Source organism: Protopterus annectens, chromosome 6.part0, assembly GCF_019279795.1.
Source record: "Protopterus annectens isolate FY-2018-M chromosome 6.part0, PAN1.0, whole genome shotgun sequence".
Lineage (NCBI taxonomy): Eukaryota > Metazoa > Chordata > Ceratodontiformes > Protopteridae > Protopterus > Protopterus annectens.
In genome coordinates, this window is record NC_056737.1 from 1,841,280,286 (window position 1) to 1,841,294,435 (window position 14,150).

General features: G+C 37.7%; 1 protein-coding gene across 3 annotated transcripts in view; it reads right to left on the minus strand.

The window, feature by feature from the left end:
- Positions 1–14,150, minus strand: part of STAT1 (signal transducer and activator of transcription 1) — a 1,683,855-nt gene that overhangs the window by 352,312 nt on the left and 1,317,393 nt on the right. For all 3 annotated transcript variants that reach the window (XM_044075195.1, XM_044075193.1, XM_044075194.1), the window contains one exon: positions 8,023–8,211. In XM_044075195.1, coding sequence (XP_043931130.1) covers positions 8,023–8,211 — 189 coding nt within the window. The remainder of the gene's footprint in view (positions 1–8,022; positions 8,212–14,150) is intronic.

Here is a 14,150-nt window from a genome sequence, read left to right on the forward strand (position 1 = left end):
CCACCACTGAATATGTTGTCTGCATATGTTAGTAAGGCAAACAGGAAATTACACTGGCTGGTAACATACTGACCACTGAACTGCAAAAGTCCAGTGCAACACCCTCATATAAAATTTGTTACGAGGATCTAGAGTGATATAGGCTGTCATCGATCCCAGGAGAAATAATATGCACCTGGCCAATGGCTTATGATAGGATAGGAACGTTAAAGCTTGTTGTCAAAGGGTAAGAATTCTCAACTCTTATAGTCTGGCTATCTGTGATGCTGTATCCAGATGGGCTCCAATGAACTCAATTGTCTGGAGAGAGACTAATTCTGATACTTCAAAACATATCATGATTCCCAGATGAGAGCAAAGCCAGAGAAAGGAATTCCTGGCTTGCAGTAACAGATTCCTGGAGGAAAAAGTTATGAGCAAGTGACTGAGTACACCTGGAACCCCTGCAGTTAAAGGAGAGCTGCAACCACTGCCCTGTACTTGGTGAACACGTAGGGAACTGCGGTGAGGTGAAGTCAAATGGCAGTGCTCTGAAATGGAAATAACTGGCTCCCATAAGAAAGTGATGACACCTTTTGGAGCACCTGGCTATCTTTCTTAATATCTTTATTGAATTATCATTTACCACATAGACAAACATACATTTATATAAAACAAACCATACTGACAATGTTCCCAGTTACAAGCATTATATATCACATGTTCTTCTGTATGACTACCATCAATCCAACATGACAAACTGCTCAATTCCTGCTTTCCCTTAAACGTCACTACTCAGGAACATTATTCAGCATGTATAACTTACACTTGTTTCTATGTAACTTGCACCTATCCTTTTCTAAAGATCCTACTTCCAGTTCTTTCATCTCTGTTACGATATTCAATACTTCAAATATAGTTTGTTTAGACTTTCATTTCCAGTTTCTAGTAATTGCTTTTCTGGCAGCCACCAGAATTAAACTTAACAAGGTTTTACTATGTTTAGGCAATTCAGATCCTGTGCCCCAGCTCAAAAGATAATTTCCTTAGGTACACCCATTTACTCACCCAATATTTCTGACAGAGTACTCATTTGTAGTGATACAGTCTTTGTTTTTATGGTGCTGGTCGTATTTCATCAATTTGTTTTCATTTGTGGTGATACAATTTCTGACAAAGTACTCTGTAGGGAAGTTTTAAAGTCTGCCAACTCGTTATAGTCCCAAAACATATATTCTCAGTTGCCACTTTCTTTTTCATCCCACCTCCAACATTTGCCATCTTCCTAAGGAAAAAATCTTTGGAGTTTGCTTAGAGTATAAAATATCTATGCAAACACTTCCAAGCAAAAATTGTGACTCTTCCACACTTTGTTGCATACTTGGGTGCCATATGTATGTTCTCCCATTGTTCCCATGTAAACTGCTTATCCAATCATTTTCTTCCCAGTCTTTTCTAACATCCTCTGATTAATTCCTATAGCTATTGTGCAATATTTTATATGCCCTACTAATCACCCTTTACTTTGTATTGGGCTTCGCTTAATGTCTGTCCGATTGATGGCCGATTGCATTTACGTCTGCTTGTATAGTATGGATGTAAACGTGGTTGGACATTGTGTGGAAGGATGTTATGTGGTGCACACCTGTATTTTTATCAGGAAGTGCAAGCATGGTTATATTACCCTATTCATAAAATTCCAGTTTACTGTCTAAAATGCTTTATATGTATCAAGAACCACCAATAACAGTATTGTTTTACATTCTGTTTCCCTCTGGATCATCATTGTTCTACTAATATTATCAAATGCTTGCCTCCACTCCACAAAATCAAACTGATCCATATCTATCAGTTTTGGCAAAACCTTTGCCATTGTTTTAGCTATTACAGACATAAACATTTCATAACCATGGTATAAAATTGAAATGGAACTATATGAAGCAGGGTTTAATGGGTCTTTACCATCTTTAAGTATTACAGCCACCACAGCTTTCTTCCAGGATGTTGGTCCTTCTCCTCCATTTAAAATACTGTTAAAGAAAACCTTCCAGATCTTTATCACTTTCTTTCCTCCTAGCTTCCAAACTTCCACAGGAATACCATCTATTCCTGGAGACTTTCCTGCAGACTGACTTTATCTCACCGATTTTATTTCATCTTCTCCTAGCTTAACTGTTAATTTTTGAGCCTCATCTACCTCTAAATTTGACATACTTAAGTCCTCCGTAAATATTTCCATTTGTGCTCATTCTTGATTTCTACATTTCTCTGCTTTATACAAATTTTCATAAAATTTCCAAAATATCTCTAACATGTTTACAGGATCTCTGGTTATTTTTTCTTGTCACAGGCTCTCTAAGTTTGGTAAAAACCCTTCTTACTATCTGTTGCCTAAGCTGTTGTGCTACAAGATTTTTGTGCTCTGGAGCTATTATAAAAAATCGACTGACAGCAATCTTTTAAACTCATGTATATTCTCCAGTATTCCCTTATTTTCTCTTTAGCACTCTGCAATTGTGTCTTTTCTTGTTCTGTGAGATTCCTCTTATTCCGTAATATTTACCCTTGTCAGCCCCTCTAAATAATTCCTGTTACTTCTTAACCATACCTTTTTTCTTTTATTTCTACCTTATGTTTAAACTCCACTTTCATCTTATCTCACTCATCGATTATGACTTATGAAGAAATTTCTATTTTCCCTAATAACTCTTGAATAATTTCCACTATCCATTCCTTAAATTTCTCTCTTTTTTAACAGGTAGTTGGCAAAGTGGCAGTGATTAATTTTTACTTCACTACCCTGCATTTGTATCTCAATTTTTATTGGTGCATGATCTGAAACAGTTACTGGATGTGTGTCGAACCTTTCAATTAAATGTTCTTGTGAAATATAATTTTTATCTAGTCTACCCAGTTACTGTACCTTGGAAAATAATATGTAAATTCTCTAGGAGTTCCTACTACTAAATTCACATCGTCCATAACAAATATTTTCAGAAACATCTTCAGAAATCTATACTCTTGTTATATTTTTCATTCTAGGTCCCCCAGATACATCCTCAATGTTGCAAATCAAGTTCCAGTCACCACCTATAAGTAATATTCCCCGCTGAAAGTTAATTTCTGCCAATACTCTCTGAAGCTCCATAACAGCAGTTTTAGGAGTAATGTAAATACATACCAGTGTAATCCTCTTCCCTTGCCAGTATCCCCTTACTATCACAAATCTATCATTATTAAGTTCCACCTTCTATCATTATTACAGCTCCTCTAGCAATTAGTGTGAGTACTCTCTTTTCCGTTTTCCACATCCACGGTGGTGCAGCAGTAGCATTGTTGCCTCACAGCAAGAGGTTCTCCCGTTCGATTCTTGGTTGGAGTGCAGGGAGTGCCTTCTGTGTGGAGTCTGCATGTCCTCCCCGTGGTTGGGTGGGCATTTGAAAGACATGCATAAATGAGCGTGCCTTTGTTGAAGGTTGAACGTCGAGCTGGCACCTTGGCGTTCGCCAAAATCTACTGCCAATCATTAGCGAACCGGAGTTCCGCTGTGGCGACCCCTAACCAGGAAAAGCTGAAAGACAACAACAATTCTCTTTTCCTTTGTCCCTGATATTCTTCTGATCATCCATCTCAAAATCCTTTCTTTACCAAATTCACATGTTCAGTTCTTTCCAAATGTGTCTTGTGAACCATTGCTATTTGCACTCTGCATTTCTTAATATAATTCGGTATGCTTACCTTTTTGTCTATACCTGTGAGGCCATTTACATTCTAAAATGATACATAGCATAGCCATTATGATAAGAATTATTATTCCCACCTATTATACATGGCAGCTTTTTCAAATGTCTATTCCCAGCTTTTATGTTACATGCACTCACTAATGTTTAGCAGGTTTATCATTTATACAGTAAATCTAAATAATATAAGCAACCCAAGCAGCTTATGTGCGGAGACCAAAGGATGAAGCCACCCCACAAATCCACCTCAGTTCTGTACTTAATAAAGTAAATTAAATAAGTAAAAGTCCAAGTTTAGGCACAGCACCATAGTTTAAAAAAAAAAAAGAAATCTGTAAAAGTTACAAAGTGCTTTCATTCCCGAAAAATCACGGGACTTCATCAGAGTAACTGTGTAGCACTACATTAACATTTTTAAATTAAAAAACGTGCGAAAGTTACAATATTGCAACCAAGCCATTCTGCTTAAAGTTATAGCACATATTATCCCCTATGGAATAAATACACACTTGAGTAATCATTGAATTTAAAATATAAAAACATCTCCGTTTATATTTCAATTTATACAAATACATGAAATACTTATAAAATTCATTCTTCTTCTTCTTTCGGCTTTTCCCGGTTAGGGGTCGCCACAGCGGATCATCTGTCCGCTCATAATTGGCAGTGGAGTTTTACGGTGTCGAGTTGCCAGCCCAGCGCCCAACCTTCCACAGAAGACACACATGCACACACTCACACCTAGGGCCAATTTAGAGTGTCCAATCCACCTACTACATGTCTTTGGGATGTGGGAGGAAACCCACGCGACCACAGGGAGGACATGCAGACTCCGCACAGAAGGCGTACATCAAAAATCATTTCACTGTTTCCTGTATGCTTTAGAATACATCATACATTCACTTGTTCGAAACAAAGTTAGCTTTTATACAGCTGTTCATCATCTCCACTTGAACCTAAGTTACATTTTTCAAGACTTTTTGTTTTAATGAAAACTCTCGAAGAAAAACTAAATACAATAGCCTATTAACTTAAAATAAACACACAAAATTATGTACAACTTCAAATAATTAAGTTTAACCCTCTTGATAGGAACAACTGTCCCAACTCCACAGCTGCACCCACAGGCATTGCCTAACCTAAAATTAAGGTAATACATGCTAAACTGCACATTACAGCCTATAATCCAATTTACATTAATTGTTGTCTGTTCTTTTCTTATTTCTATTCCCCTCCCAAATGTGAAAAACAGCGTGTATGCTTTCAGAAAACACTAACATTTAACCTTAACTCATTACATCCGAGTGACACCTCCAGGTGCATCTACAGTTAACTCCTACTGATGCCTATAGGTGTCAAATATTGCTTTTTCATATTTGCATCAATAATTCCAAAACCATGCTATGTACAGGGTTTTAAAAGATTTCATGTTAAAGGTTAAAGAACAGCAAACTCAACAGCATTACTATTTGACATCTGTCTAGTGTAGGTACATAAATATTAACTGTTGTTTTATATTAATTTATATAGATATTTTCACATTTTTTAAATATCTGAACAAGCAAGAAACACAGATAGAACTCCTTAGCCTCATATGAAAGCTCTTAGTTGGACAAGTAAAATGTTGCTAACAGTATGTGTATAACATGAGTGGTTGATGAGATATTATAAGTTGTTTACAAAATATTACAAATGTAATACTTACTGTGTTTACTGTGACTTATAAAATTCAATTTAAGACCTATAACCTAAAGAATACTACCACTATAAAAATAGTTTGTGCTGAAGAGTTTGCCATTTATACTTTCATATTCCCTATAGTACCAGAGATATGAATATGTGTTTGAAATGTGAGGACATAATTTGATTCTGTCAAAAGGCTTAAGCTCTGTCCATTGGAAGCTACACTGCAAACTTCCTGAGCTCCATTGGAATGAGTGAAAGAAAAGTGCAGTGGCTTACCTTTCAATAAAACAAAATTCTACACTATTCTATCAAATGCACTGCAATATTTAGGTACAAGGAAAGCTTCTATCTCTTATTCACTTCCAATAACTTTAAACTTTATTTTTACTGAGCTGCTTGCCCCTGCACCTCTAGTTTTACATTCCCTTCAGAAAACAATGCCCAGACTACTCAATATTTATTACCTGCACCTGTAGTCAACTTCTCTGCATGGAAACATGCCAGAATGTATAACTGCCCTCAGCTGCAGACTTCTCAACTCACATTGAACATTTATATGCTGAAGGGTAACTTCTCACTGCAATCACAATGTTTTCTTATTTTTTCAAAATCACATGCTTACACACACAAAAATTGTTTTAGATTAAGCCAAAAGCATTAATCTAGACATTCAGCATTGCAAAAGTAATATAAAACATCTCAGCTCTACATACATTATAAGTGGTGCACTTTTACACCCCACTTCCCACCCCAACAACCCAAGATTACACCATAACTATGACATGCTTTTGTCCTGTCTTTCTTCCCTTTTTACATTTTAATGTCTGCATTTCTTAAAACTTAAAAAATAATTGTTTACTTTAGTATCATCACATACAACAGTAACTAAAAATATTCAACCTCATCCCCTCATTTCAGATACCCCTGACTACATGCTACACAAATCTGCTTTACTATATAGTGTATAATTTGTGTCATGAGATATTTTATAGAAATACTGTTAAGAACAAAAACTGTTTTACTTATACTTACTTTTTCCTTTTAGTGTCCTTCCAAAGATTAATGACATGAAGAATATATACTTTTCAGTTCCCCACAATTTTAACAAAGTCAACAAAAGTCCAATCTTTCTCAGCCACTTTTTCTTGTAAAGCCATATTTCACAAATATGACTGATATTTTATAATCTCACATTTATTCACTAATTTCAGTGCTGCTGGTTTTCTTCCTGTTCATTTCCATCTCCTAACACAGACTCTGGTTCAAGTCCAAGATATGATTATTCATGTCAACTCCTGTGCTTTGATCCACCAAGAAAAAAATATTCTGAATACAGTTGGATACAGCAGCTTGAATCTCATGCCTGCCTCTTGACATTTCCTGACTGCTGGGATAAATTTTCTTCTCGTCTGCCTGGTGTACAGTGAAAAATCATTTACCACACTCTATTGTCTCCCAACTTTTAATAATTTGCCATTCTGACACAGTTTTGTCAGGATCAACTCTTTTTGCTAGTACAATTAGATCTTTACTAATACAGGTCTTGGCTGCTTTCTAATAGCCAGATTTGGAGCATATATTTGATGAGCCCTTTCATTTAACAAATCCTGCTGTGGAACATCAGTCCACTTGTTTACTTATGCTTTCATAAAGGAATACAGCCTGTTCCTTCCAGCTTCTCTGATACAGCAGAAAATCTCTAGTTTTTCTGTATGCTCTGCCCTCTAATTCTACCATTTTCTGAAATACCTCTTCTTGAGAATTCTTACACTCACCAGCCTTTTCTTCATTTTGACCTTTGACTTTTGCAGTTTTATCAGTTCATATGAATAGCTGCCTAAAGCTTCTTTCATTTTTTTCAACTTTTTGTTACTTGAGTTAATATACTCCTTCAATGTTTTATTTATTTTAATCAACTCTGAATACATTTGATTTATTTTTCCTTTAAACTACTGGAGGCCATCCCTTGTACCAAAGATGGAGCTTGAACTGAATTATGCAGACCAGCTGCAGAATTCTCCCCAGTCAATGTTTTCTCTTCACCTTTTCTAGTTGATTTTCTATCAGACTCTCTAAATTTCTTCCTTGCTAGCATCCAGGCAGTGTACTTACTAACCAGTAACTGTAGTTTACTAAAGCTGGCTGAATTACTAGTCTTAATCTGTTTCTTTTTTCACATTGGGAGAGCTGTTGATCAGTGTGCAGCCATCTTGGAAGTCCTACATGATGAATCTTGTTAGCAGTTCTTAGACTTGATTCTCTCTACTAAACTGCCAGATTTGGAAGGGAATGTATGATGGCACAATACAATAGGCTGTCTCATACAAAAGCTGATCAGTAATCCAGACATGGATAAGATGACATTCAAATATCACAGCACAATATCAGAGTCATAGCTGCAATACTGGAATATACTAACAGCTGTAGAAGCCTTCGCCAAGAGTTAAACATTATTTTCTTGATGTCACCATTTACATAACTTTTCTCAAGTCAGCAGTTTGTCCTTCCTTTTCAGAAAGTAGCTAACTTTTCACTTAACTGCAGCAAACATTGTTGACCATCCTGCAAACTCATCCACTACTCAAAAACAAAACAAAAAATTTTACTGGTAACTTACGTTCTTTTGGTCTAGAATAGTATTTTCCAAAAGCATGATCTTTAGGTATATCTGGGAACAGGAATTTGAGTGGGTTCTCAGGTATGTTTTCAGCTGCCATAACTTTATAGTTGCGTATGATATCAGGGAATGTAACAGCAGAGAGCTCTTTCTTTGTATATGGTTCTACTGCATGAAACTGCGGTTCATCTAAATAACAGATAAAGAAAAAAGTAATGAGACAATAGGTCACAGATAAATTAAAGAATACACGTTTTAATGACTTAACTTCATTAGCTTATATTACACTGATGAATGAAAATGACATACTTATCTGAACTCTTTAACATTTCATTTTAACCTTAAGAATAAGAAGATCATCAAAATGGCAGAAAACACATATGACAGCAGTGTAAGACAAAGTACTGCCTATAGTCCAGGGTTTGATTCCCTCAGCTTCCATTTGCCTACTGTTTTACTTTGAGAAAGTCACTTAATTCAATCAAGCCTATAGCACCTTTTTGTACACTTCCAGTTAACATCAATAGCTCCTTGGGTCTATATTAGAACATCGAAGTTTCAAAACTTTGAATGTTCTAATATCAACCCCTATTCAGCGAAAGCTGAAAATATGGAAGCCACAGAAAACCAAATTTTTTCCTAGGGAAAGAATTTGGTTGTCCGTTTCTGTTGCTTCAGTATTTTCGGCACTGTGGTGGAAAGTTATGGGTCAGGTTCAGGTAAGTGTGTGACTGAGCACGGGTTAGGTTAGTTATGGTTAGGGTGCGGGTTAGGTATGTGTGCGACTGTGTGGATGTGAGGGTTAGGTAGGTGTGCGATTGTGTGGACGTGAGGGTTAGGGCGTGGGTCAGATAAGTGTGCAATTCTGTGGACGTGAGGATTAGGGCAGGGTGGGTGAGTTAGGGCGCGGGTGAGGTGAGTGTGCGATAGTGACGGACCTTAGGGTTAGGGTTTGGGTTAAGGTAAGTGGATAGTTAGTGGTGTATGTATAGTTTAGTGTAGGGTTAGGTGTAAGATTTTAGGTGTATGTGTGTGGATTGCTGATTGTTTGGTGTGCTTGTGTTGTGTGTATCTGTTTTGGAACAGTGAATTTTTTCCCTAGGAAAAAATTCACTGTTCTGTATGTTCGATGTTTTCAGCTTTCGCTGAATAGGGGTTGATATTAGAACATTCAAAGTTTTTAAAATTCGATGTTCTAATATAGACCCTAGCTCCTTGTGGTGTCTAGACCTTTTATGGGTTTGACTTTTTAATGAATTGACTTACCAGTTTATAACAGGCAGGATTAAAAACGGACATGGATTTATTAATGAAATGACACTAAGATTGTTCATTTAGGATGTCCCTCAGTAGCAAAACCTTGATCATCTTTTGTTTTTTTTTAAGTTGTTTTTTCTTCAAATGCTCTGGAATGCAAGGGTGTGTGTAGGTTCTAACATGTGCAATACTCCACACCACATAGGTGTTAATGAGTTAACTAGAGAGTACTCCCAGGTCACCCCTAAAAAGGGAAACGTGTGTCCAGTTTCCATACTCAGCTAAAAAAATATAAAAAAAGACAATAAAAAATAATCAAAATAAAAACTATAAGAACAGCATATGCCTGAGTCTGCCTAAGAACAATTATACAGCCTTTTCTCAAGACAAGCAAAGTAGGATGGGATAGTTAGTTTCTGTCAACAACCTGAACATATACACTATACTACAGGATGAAGACTAAAAATTCTGGCACTGTGTACAACACTTGGGAAAGACATGAGAGTTCTACTCCTATAGTCTTTCCTTTCCAACTCATCATCAAATGCACTGCCCTATTTAGTATGAATAAATGCAACCATATTGCTCAACTGGAAAGGTCCCAAAGATTTCTAATAAAAAAATTAAAGGTCCTGAATCCTTCAACTCTCCTGAAAAATTAGAAATACTCGCGTTATTATCAGTAGCCTACCGGCTTTCCTGAAGTGACTTGTATATGTTTTTCTGACCCAGGAAAGACCTAATCCTATTTGACCTCCTGTTTGCTTTTGCTAAACCAGGGCCACTACAAACAGCTTCACCAGAGATTTAAATTTACACGGAGATATGAACAAGACTCGCTGGAGAGAAAAGGTTCTAACATAGAGTATTCCCAGCCTATGGAACAAGTTGCCACTACAGGTCAATAAAAGTACTACTTTGACTACCTTTAAGGCTACTCTTGATGCCTGTATGGGTAGACCTAAATTTACACTAAGCTTATCAAATAAGGATTTGCTTGATTTTGGGAGGTAAGCAGTGTTAAATGTTTGACAAGAGTGGTAAGAACTTATAAGTTTGCCTACTTATATCGCTAAGCATCTTAAAACCCCCATGATCAATTGCCAAGCATTACTCTTGTGTTCTTACGTTTTTATGTAATCGAGCAGGCTCCTTATGATCTTATGTCCCTTTAAGGGGAAACCTAAGGTAATATCATTGTGCTGCACAATACCGAACAAAATCAGAAAACAGTCCATCAACATGTGCACCTAACGGAAACTGACACTCTGAAATGCAATGGGTTTAAGACATACAAACAGGTCTGCTTTCCCTAATTCACTTTGTGCTGGCTACCTAAGTAGAAATGGTACTCTTCAGCCACTGTATACAGAGATCTCTCTCTACAACTCTGAAGGCCGTCAGGTATGAAAAAACACATGCTGAGCTAAAAGCAGATCTGAGCAATTTTTAAAATGGCTGTTTTGCCAGCATGTATTTTCAGTATCACAGCAGGGGAGATCAGACAAAATGAATACATGGAACAACTGTACCTGATACGAACATAGTTAAGTTTTGATATTCATTTTCTTGCAACTGCTTTTTAGGCAATCAAACTTAATGCCTTACTACGTCTAGGCAATTCAGATCCTGTGCCCCAGCTCAAAAGAATCATTTCCTTAGTTACAGCCATTTGTTCCCCCAATATTTATAAAAAGAGTACTCTGTAGGGAATTTTTAAAATTTGCTGAGCCATTACATTCTCAAAAACATATTCCCAGTTACTTCTTTCTTCATTACACCTTCAACATTTGCTATTTACCTGAGGAAAAATTATTTGCTTGGGGCATAAAAATACTTATGCAAACACTTCCAAGCGAAAATCCTAAATTTTCTGGACTTTGTTGCAAACTTGGGAGTCATAAATATGTTTTCCCATTATTCTCTTGTAAAATGCTTTTCCAGTCTTAACAAAACGAATCTTGAATAACAACCTTGGCCTCTATCGTCTGGCGGGACTTCACAGATGGCTTTGTTGTCCAGAAGGATCAAAAACTTCTGCTCTGCCTGCACCTTTTAAAGGAGTGGAACTTTGGGCAGGGAGTTTGGATGTGGGGTAACCTGATGAAAGGAATGTGATAGCCACTGGTAGTATGTCCCTTAACTACTTGTCCCCAAGTAATGCTTAAACACTCATGTCAAATGACAACTTTCCCCTGACTGTCTCTAGGGGGAAGCAGTTGAAAAAAGCTTCATGGCTGCTGCTGGTGACTGGAAGAAATTCCTCTTGTCTCTGAGGGCATTGCTATCACTGTTGAAGAAGTTCTGACCTGCCCCCTTCCTGCTCCCTATGATGAATTTTTTGTGATGGCTCTGTCATGTACTGTCCTGACATTCCCAAAGAAAAAAATGCAGGAGAACAGCAAATATCGAACATTGCTCTCTTCCTTTAAAATTCTTTTTTTTTTTGCAGGGGGCATGCCCCCTCCCCCCACCTGAACTTATATATACCAACTCAAAAGCTGCAATACTTCACAGTGAAAGGAATAGTTTGAAAAATGGCAATTCTGGACTTAGTACAGTAAACTCTCAGTTAACCCACACTCATGGGGATTGGGAGATGCCAGATAATTGTAGTTTCTGGTTGCTTGAGTTACTAATAAAAATAGGCCTGACTAATACTGTACCTTTTACTATTTGTTTAGTTTGACTTGTTCTTAGGTTGGGAGAGAGGGAATTTATTCCTGTCTTCCCTTTTAAAACTCTAAAAGTCTAAAAACATAAGGTATGTTTCTGTGGAGGGGGAAAGAAAGTGTAATACATGAAAATTGTACTATATTTCTTCGATTTTTTTTTCTGGTTGCTTGAGTTTCGGTTAAGTGAGAGTTTACTGTACATGGAAGTCTGGATTTTCAGCAATTCAGTTTTCACATTACAAGACTCAGCATTCTGAGTCCTGATCATTCAGATCATTACCTTTTGTGACTCTTGCGGTTCCACCTCCTCTGTGGTTCTGTAAACACCCTTTGTTCAGGTTGAAATTTCAAGCCCATATTGTTGTTAATGTTTTGCCCTACTCTTCGATACCTCTGAGGTGCAGACTGACCATACCTCTCAACTTCTTAGTCCAAGAAATCTGGACAAAGCCCAATAAAATGGGGGAACAAAGCCCCAAATATAAGGACATATTTTAAATATTGCACTTATAAAGTTATAAAGTTGCTAGAGTAACAGGGGTTGTTTTAACATACATTTTCTGAAGGATTTGATGTCTGAAACTTAAATGTATGTCATTATTTAGTGACTTCAATCCTCAAATCATCCCAGTGATTTTCTAGAAAAACACAAATTTTATGAGGTTGTTGTTGTTGGTCTTTCGGCTTTTAGGGGTCGCCACAGCAGAACTCCGGTCCGCTAATGATTGGCAGTAGATTTTGACGAACGCCGAGGTGCCAGCTCGATGTCCAACCTACAACGAAGGCACACCCATTTACGCATGTCTTTCGAATGCCCACCAACTGCAGGGAGGACATGCAGACTCCACACAAAAGGCACTCCAGCCAAGATTCGAACGGGAGAACCTCTTGCTGTGAGGCAACAATGCTACCAATGCACCACCGCGGATGGAAAAGAACAAAAATATGAGCCAAACATCTGGACATTTTCGAAACTATGGACAGTTCAGAGGTATGAGACTTTCTCACCAAACAGGTCCAAAGAACACAGAAGTCCAAAAATGCTACTGTTGTACCTTCAGCAAATGTGGTGAACCTAAGTCAGGTGTGCTTCCACAAAGATATGCCAGCAGTTGTAGCTCTGGTCAAACCATCAACCATGTTGTAAATAATATAGATAATGTGATTCAAAATGACAGGAGACATGGCAACTCGACTCATTAACTTTTCTTTCATCATCCTTTCTGGCAGAGCATTATTTACATGGAGTATCTGATCCATTCTGTCCCTTTAAAAATACATCATGTGTAGAAAGTAATTCATTTACCCCAGGAAAAGCACTAAGGAAAGAAAGAAATGTCTGCCTAGCTTGTCCATCACTCCAGATTGCTGGTCTTGCGGATGGCCATCTGGGCTCTTTGGATTAGCAGCCTATTTGAGGTTTACTGCGCATACAACAAGGTCTAGTTTAGGGGCCTCTGGCCATATTGACCAATCCCTGGGTGGTTGAAAAATATTATCTGAAATCTTGAGCACTGGGGCCACTTTGCTAGGGTTGTCCTAAGCAGGCATGGTGGAACTCTTCAGGGTGTCTAGCAAGGGTGTGACCACAAAGTAGGTATGGGGTTTAGCCCTACATGTCTTCTGCAGTCTTCTCTGAGGGGAGAGAATGGCTCAGTGGACCACTCCTTCTTCATGTATTATGTTAAGAAACCCCAAACTTATGAGTCTATGGGGCCTGACCCAGAGAAATATGAACCCTTTTCATTGATCTTTGCTTAGAAAGGGAATCATAGGGCCTTTTGATGGCAAGCTCTAACTCTGTGGAACAGGAATCCCTCTTTACAGCTTGAATGTGCATAGGAGGCTGAAGGGAAGTTTTTATGGGTGTGTCTGGAAGGAATTTTCACATTATAGTCTGTTCTTTTGGCATCAATGGAGTCACAGTCAAACTGGTGTTACCAGTGTAGAAATATACAAAATTGGCATCAACTTCATTAGGACAGAAGTTTAGCATTAAGAAAGGGCCTTGAGAAAACACGATAAATACTACAAAGGTGCCTACACTGGTGAGCAGATAATATATGCCATATTTACCTAGGCTGACATGCTACAAGCTCAACTGAGTAGTGGTATGGTGAAGACAATCACTAAATTACAATCAAAGGCATGGGACTGATGACGGCTTCACTGTGACCTGCAGCAAGGCTGACACCA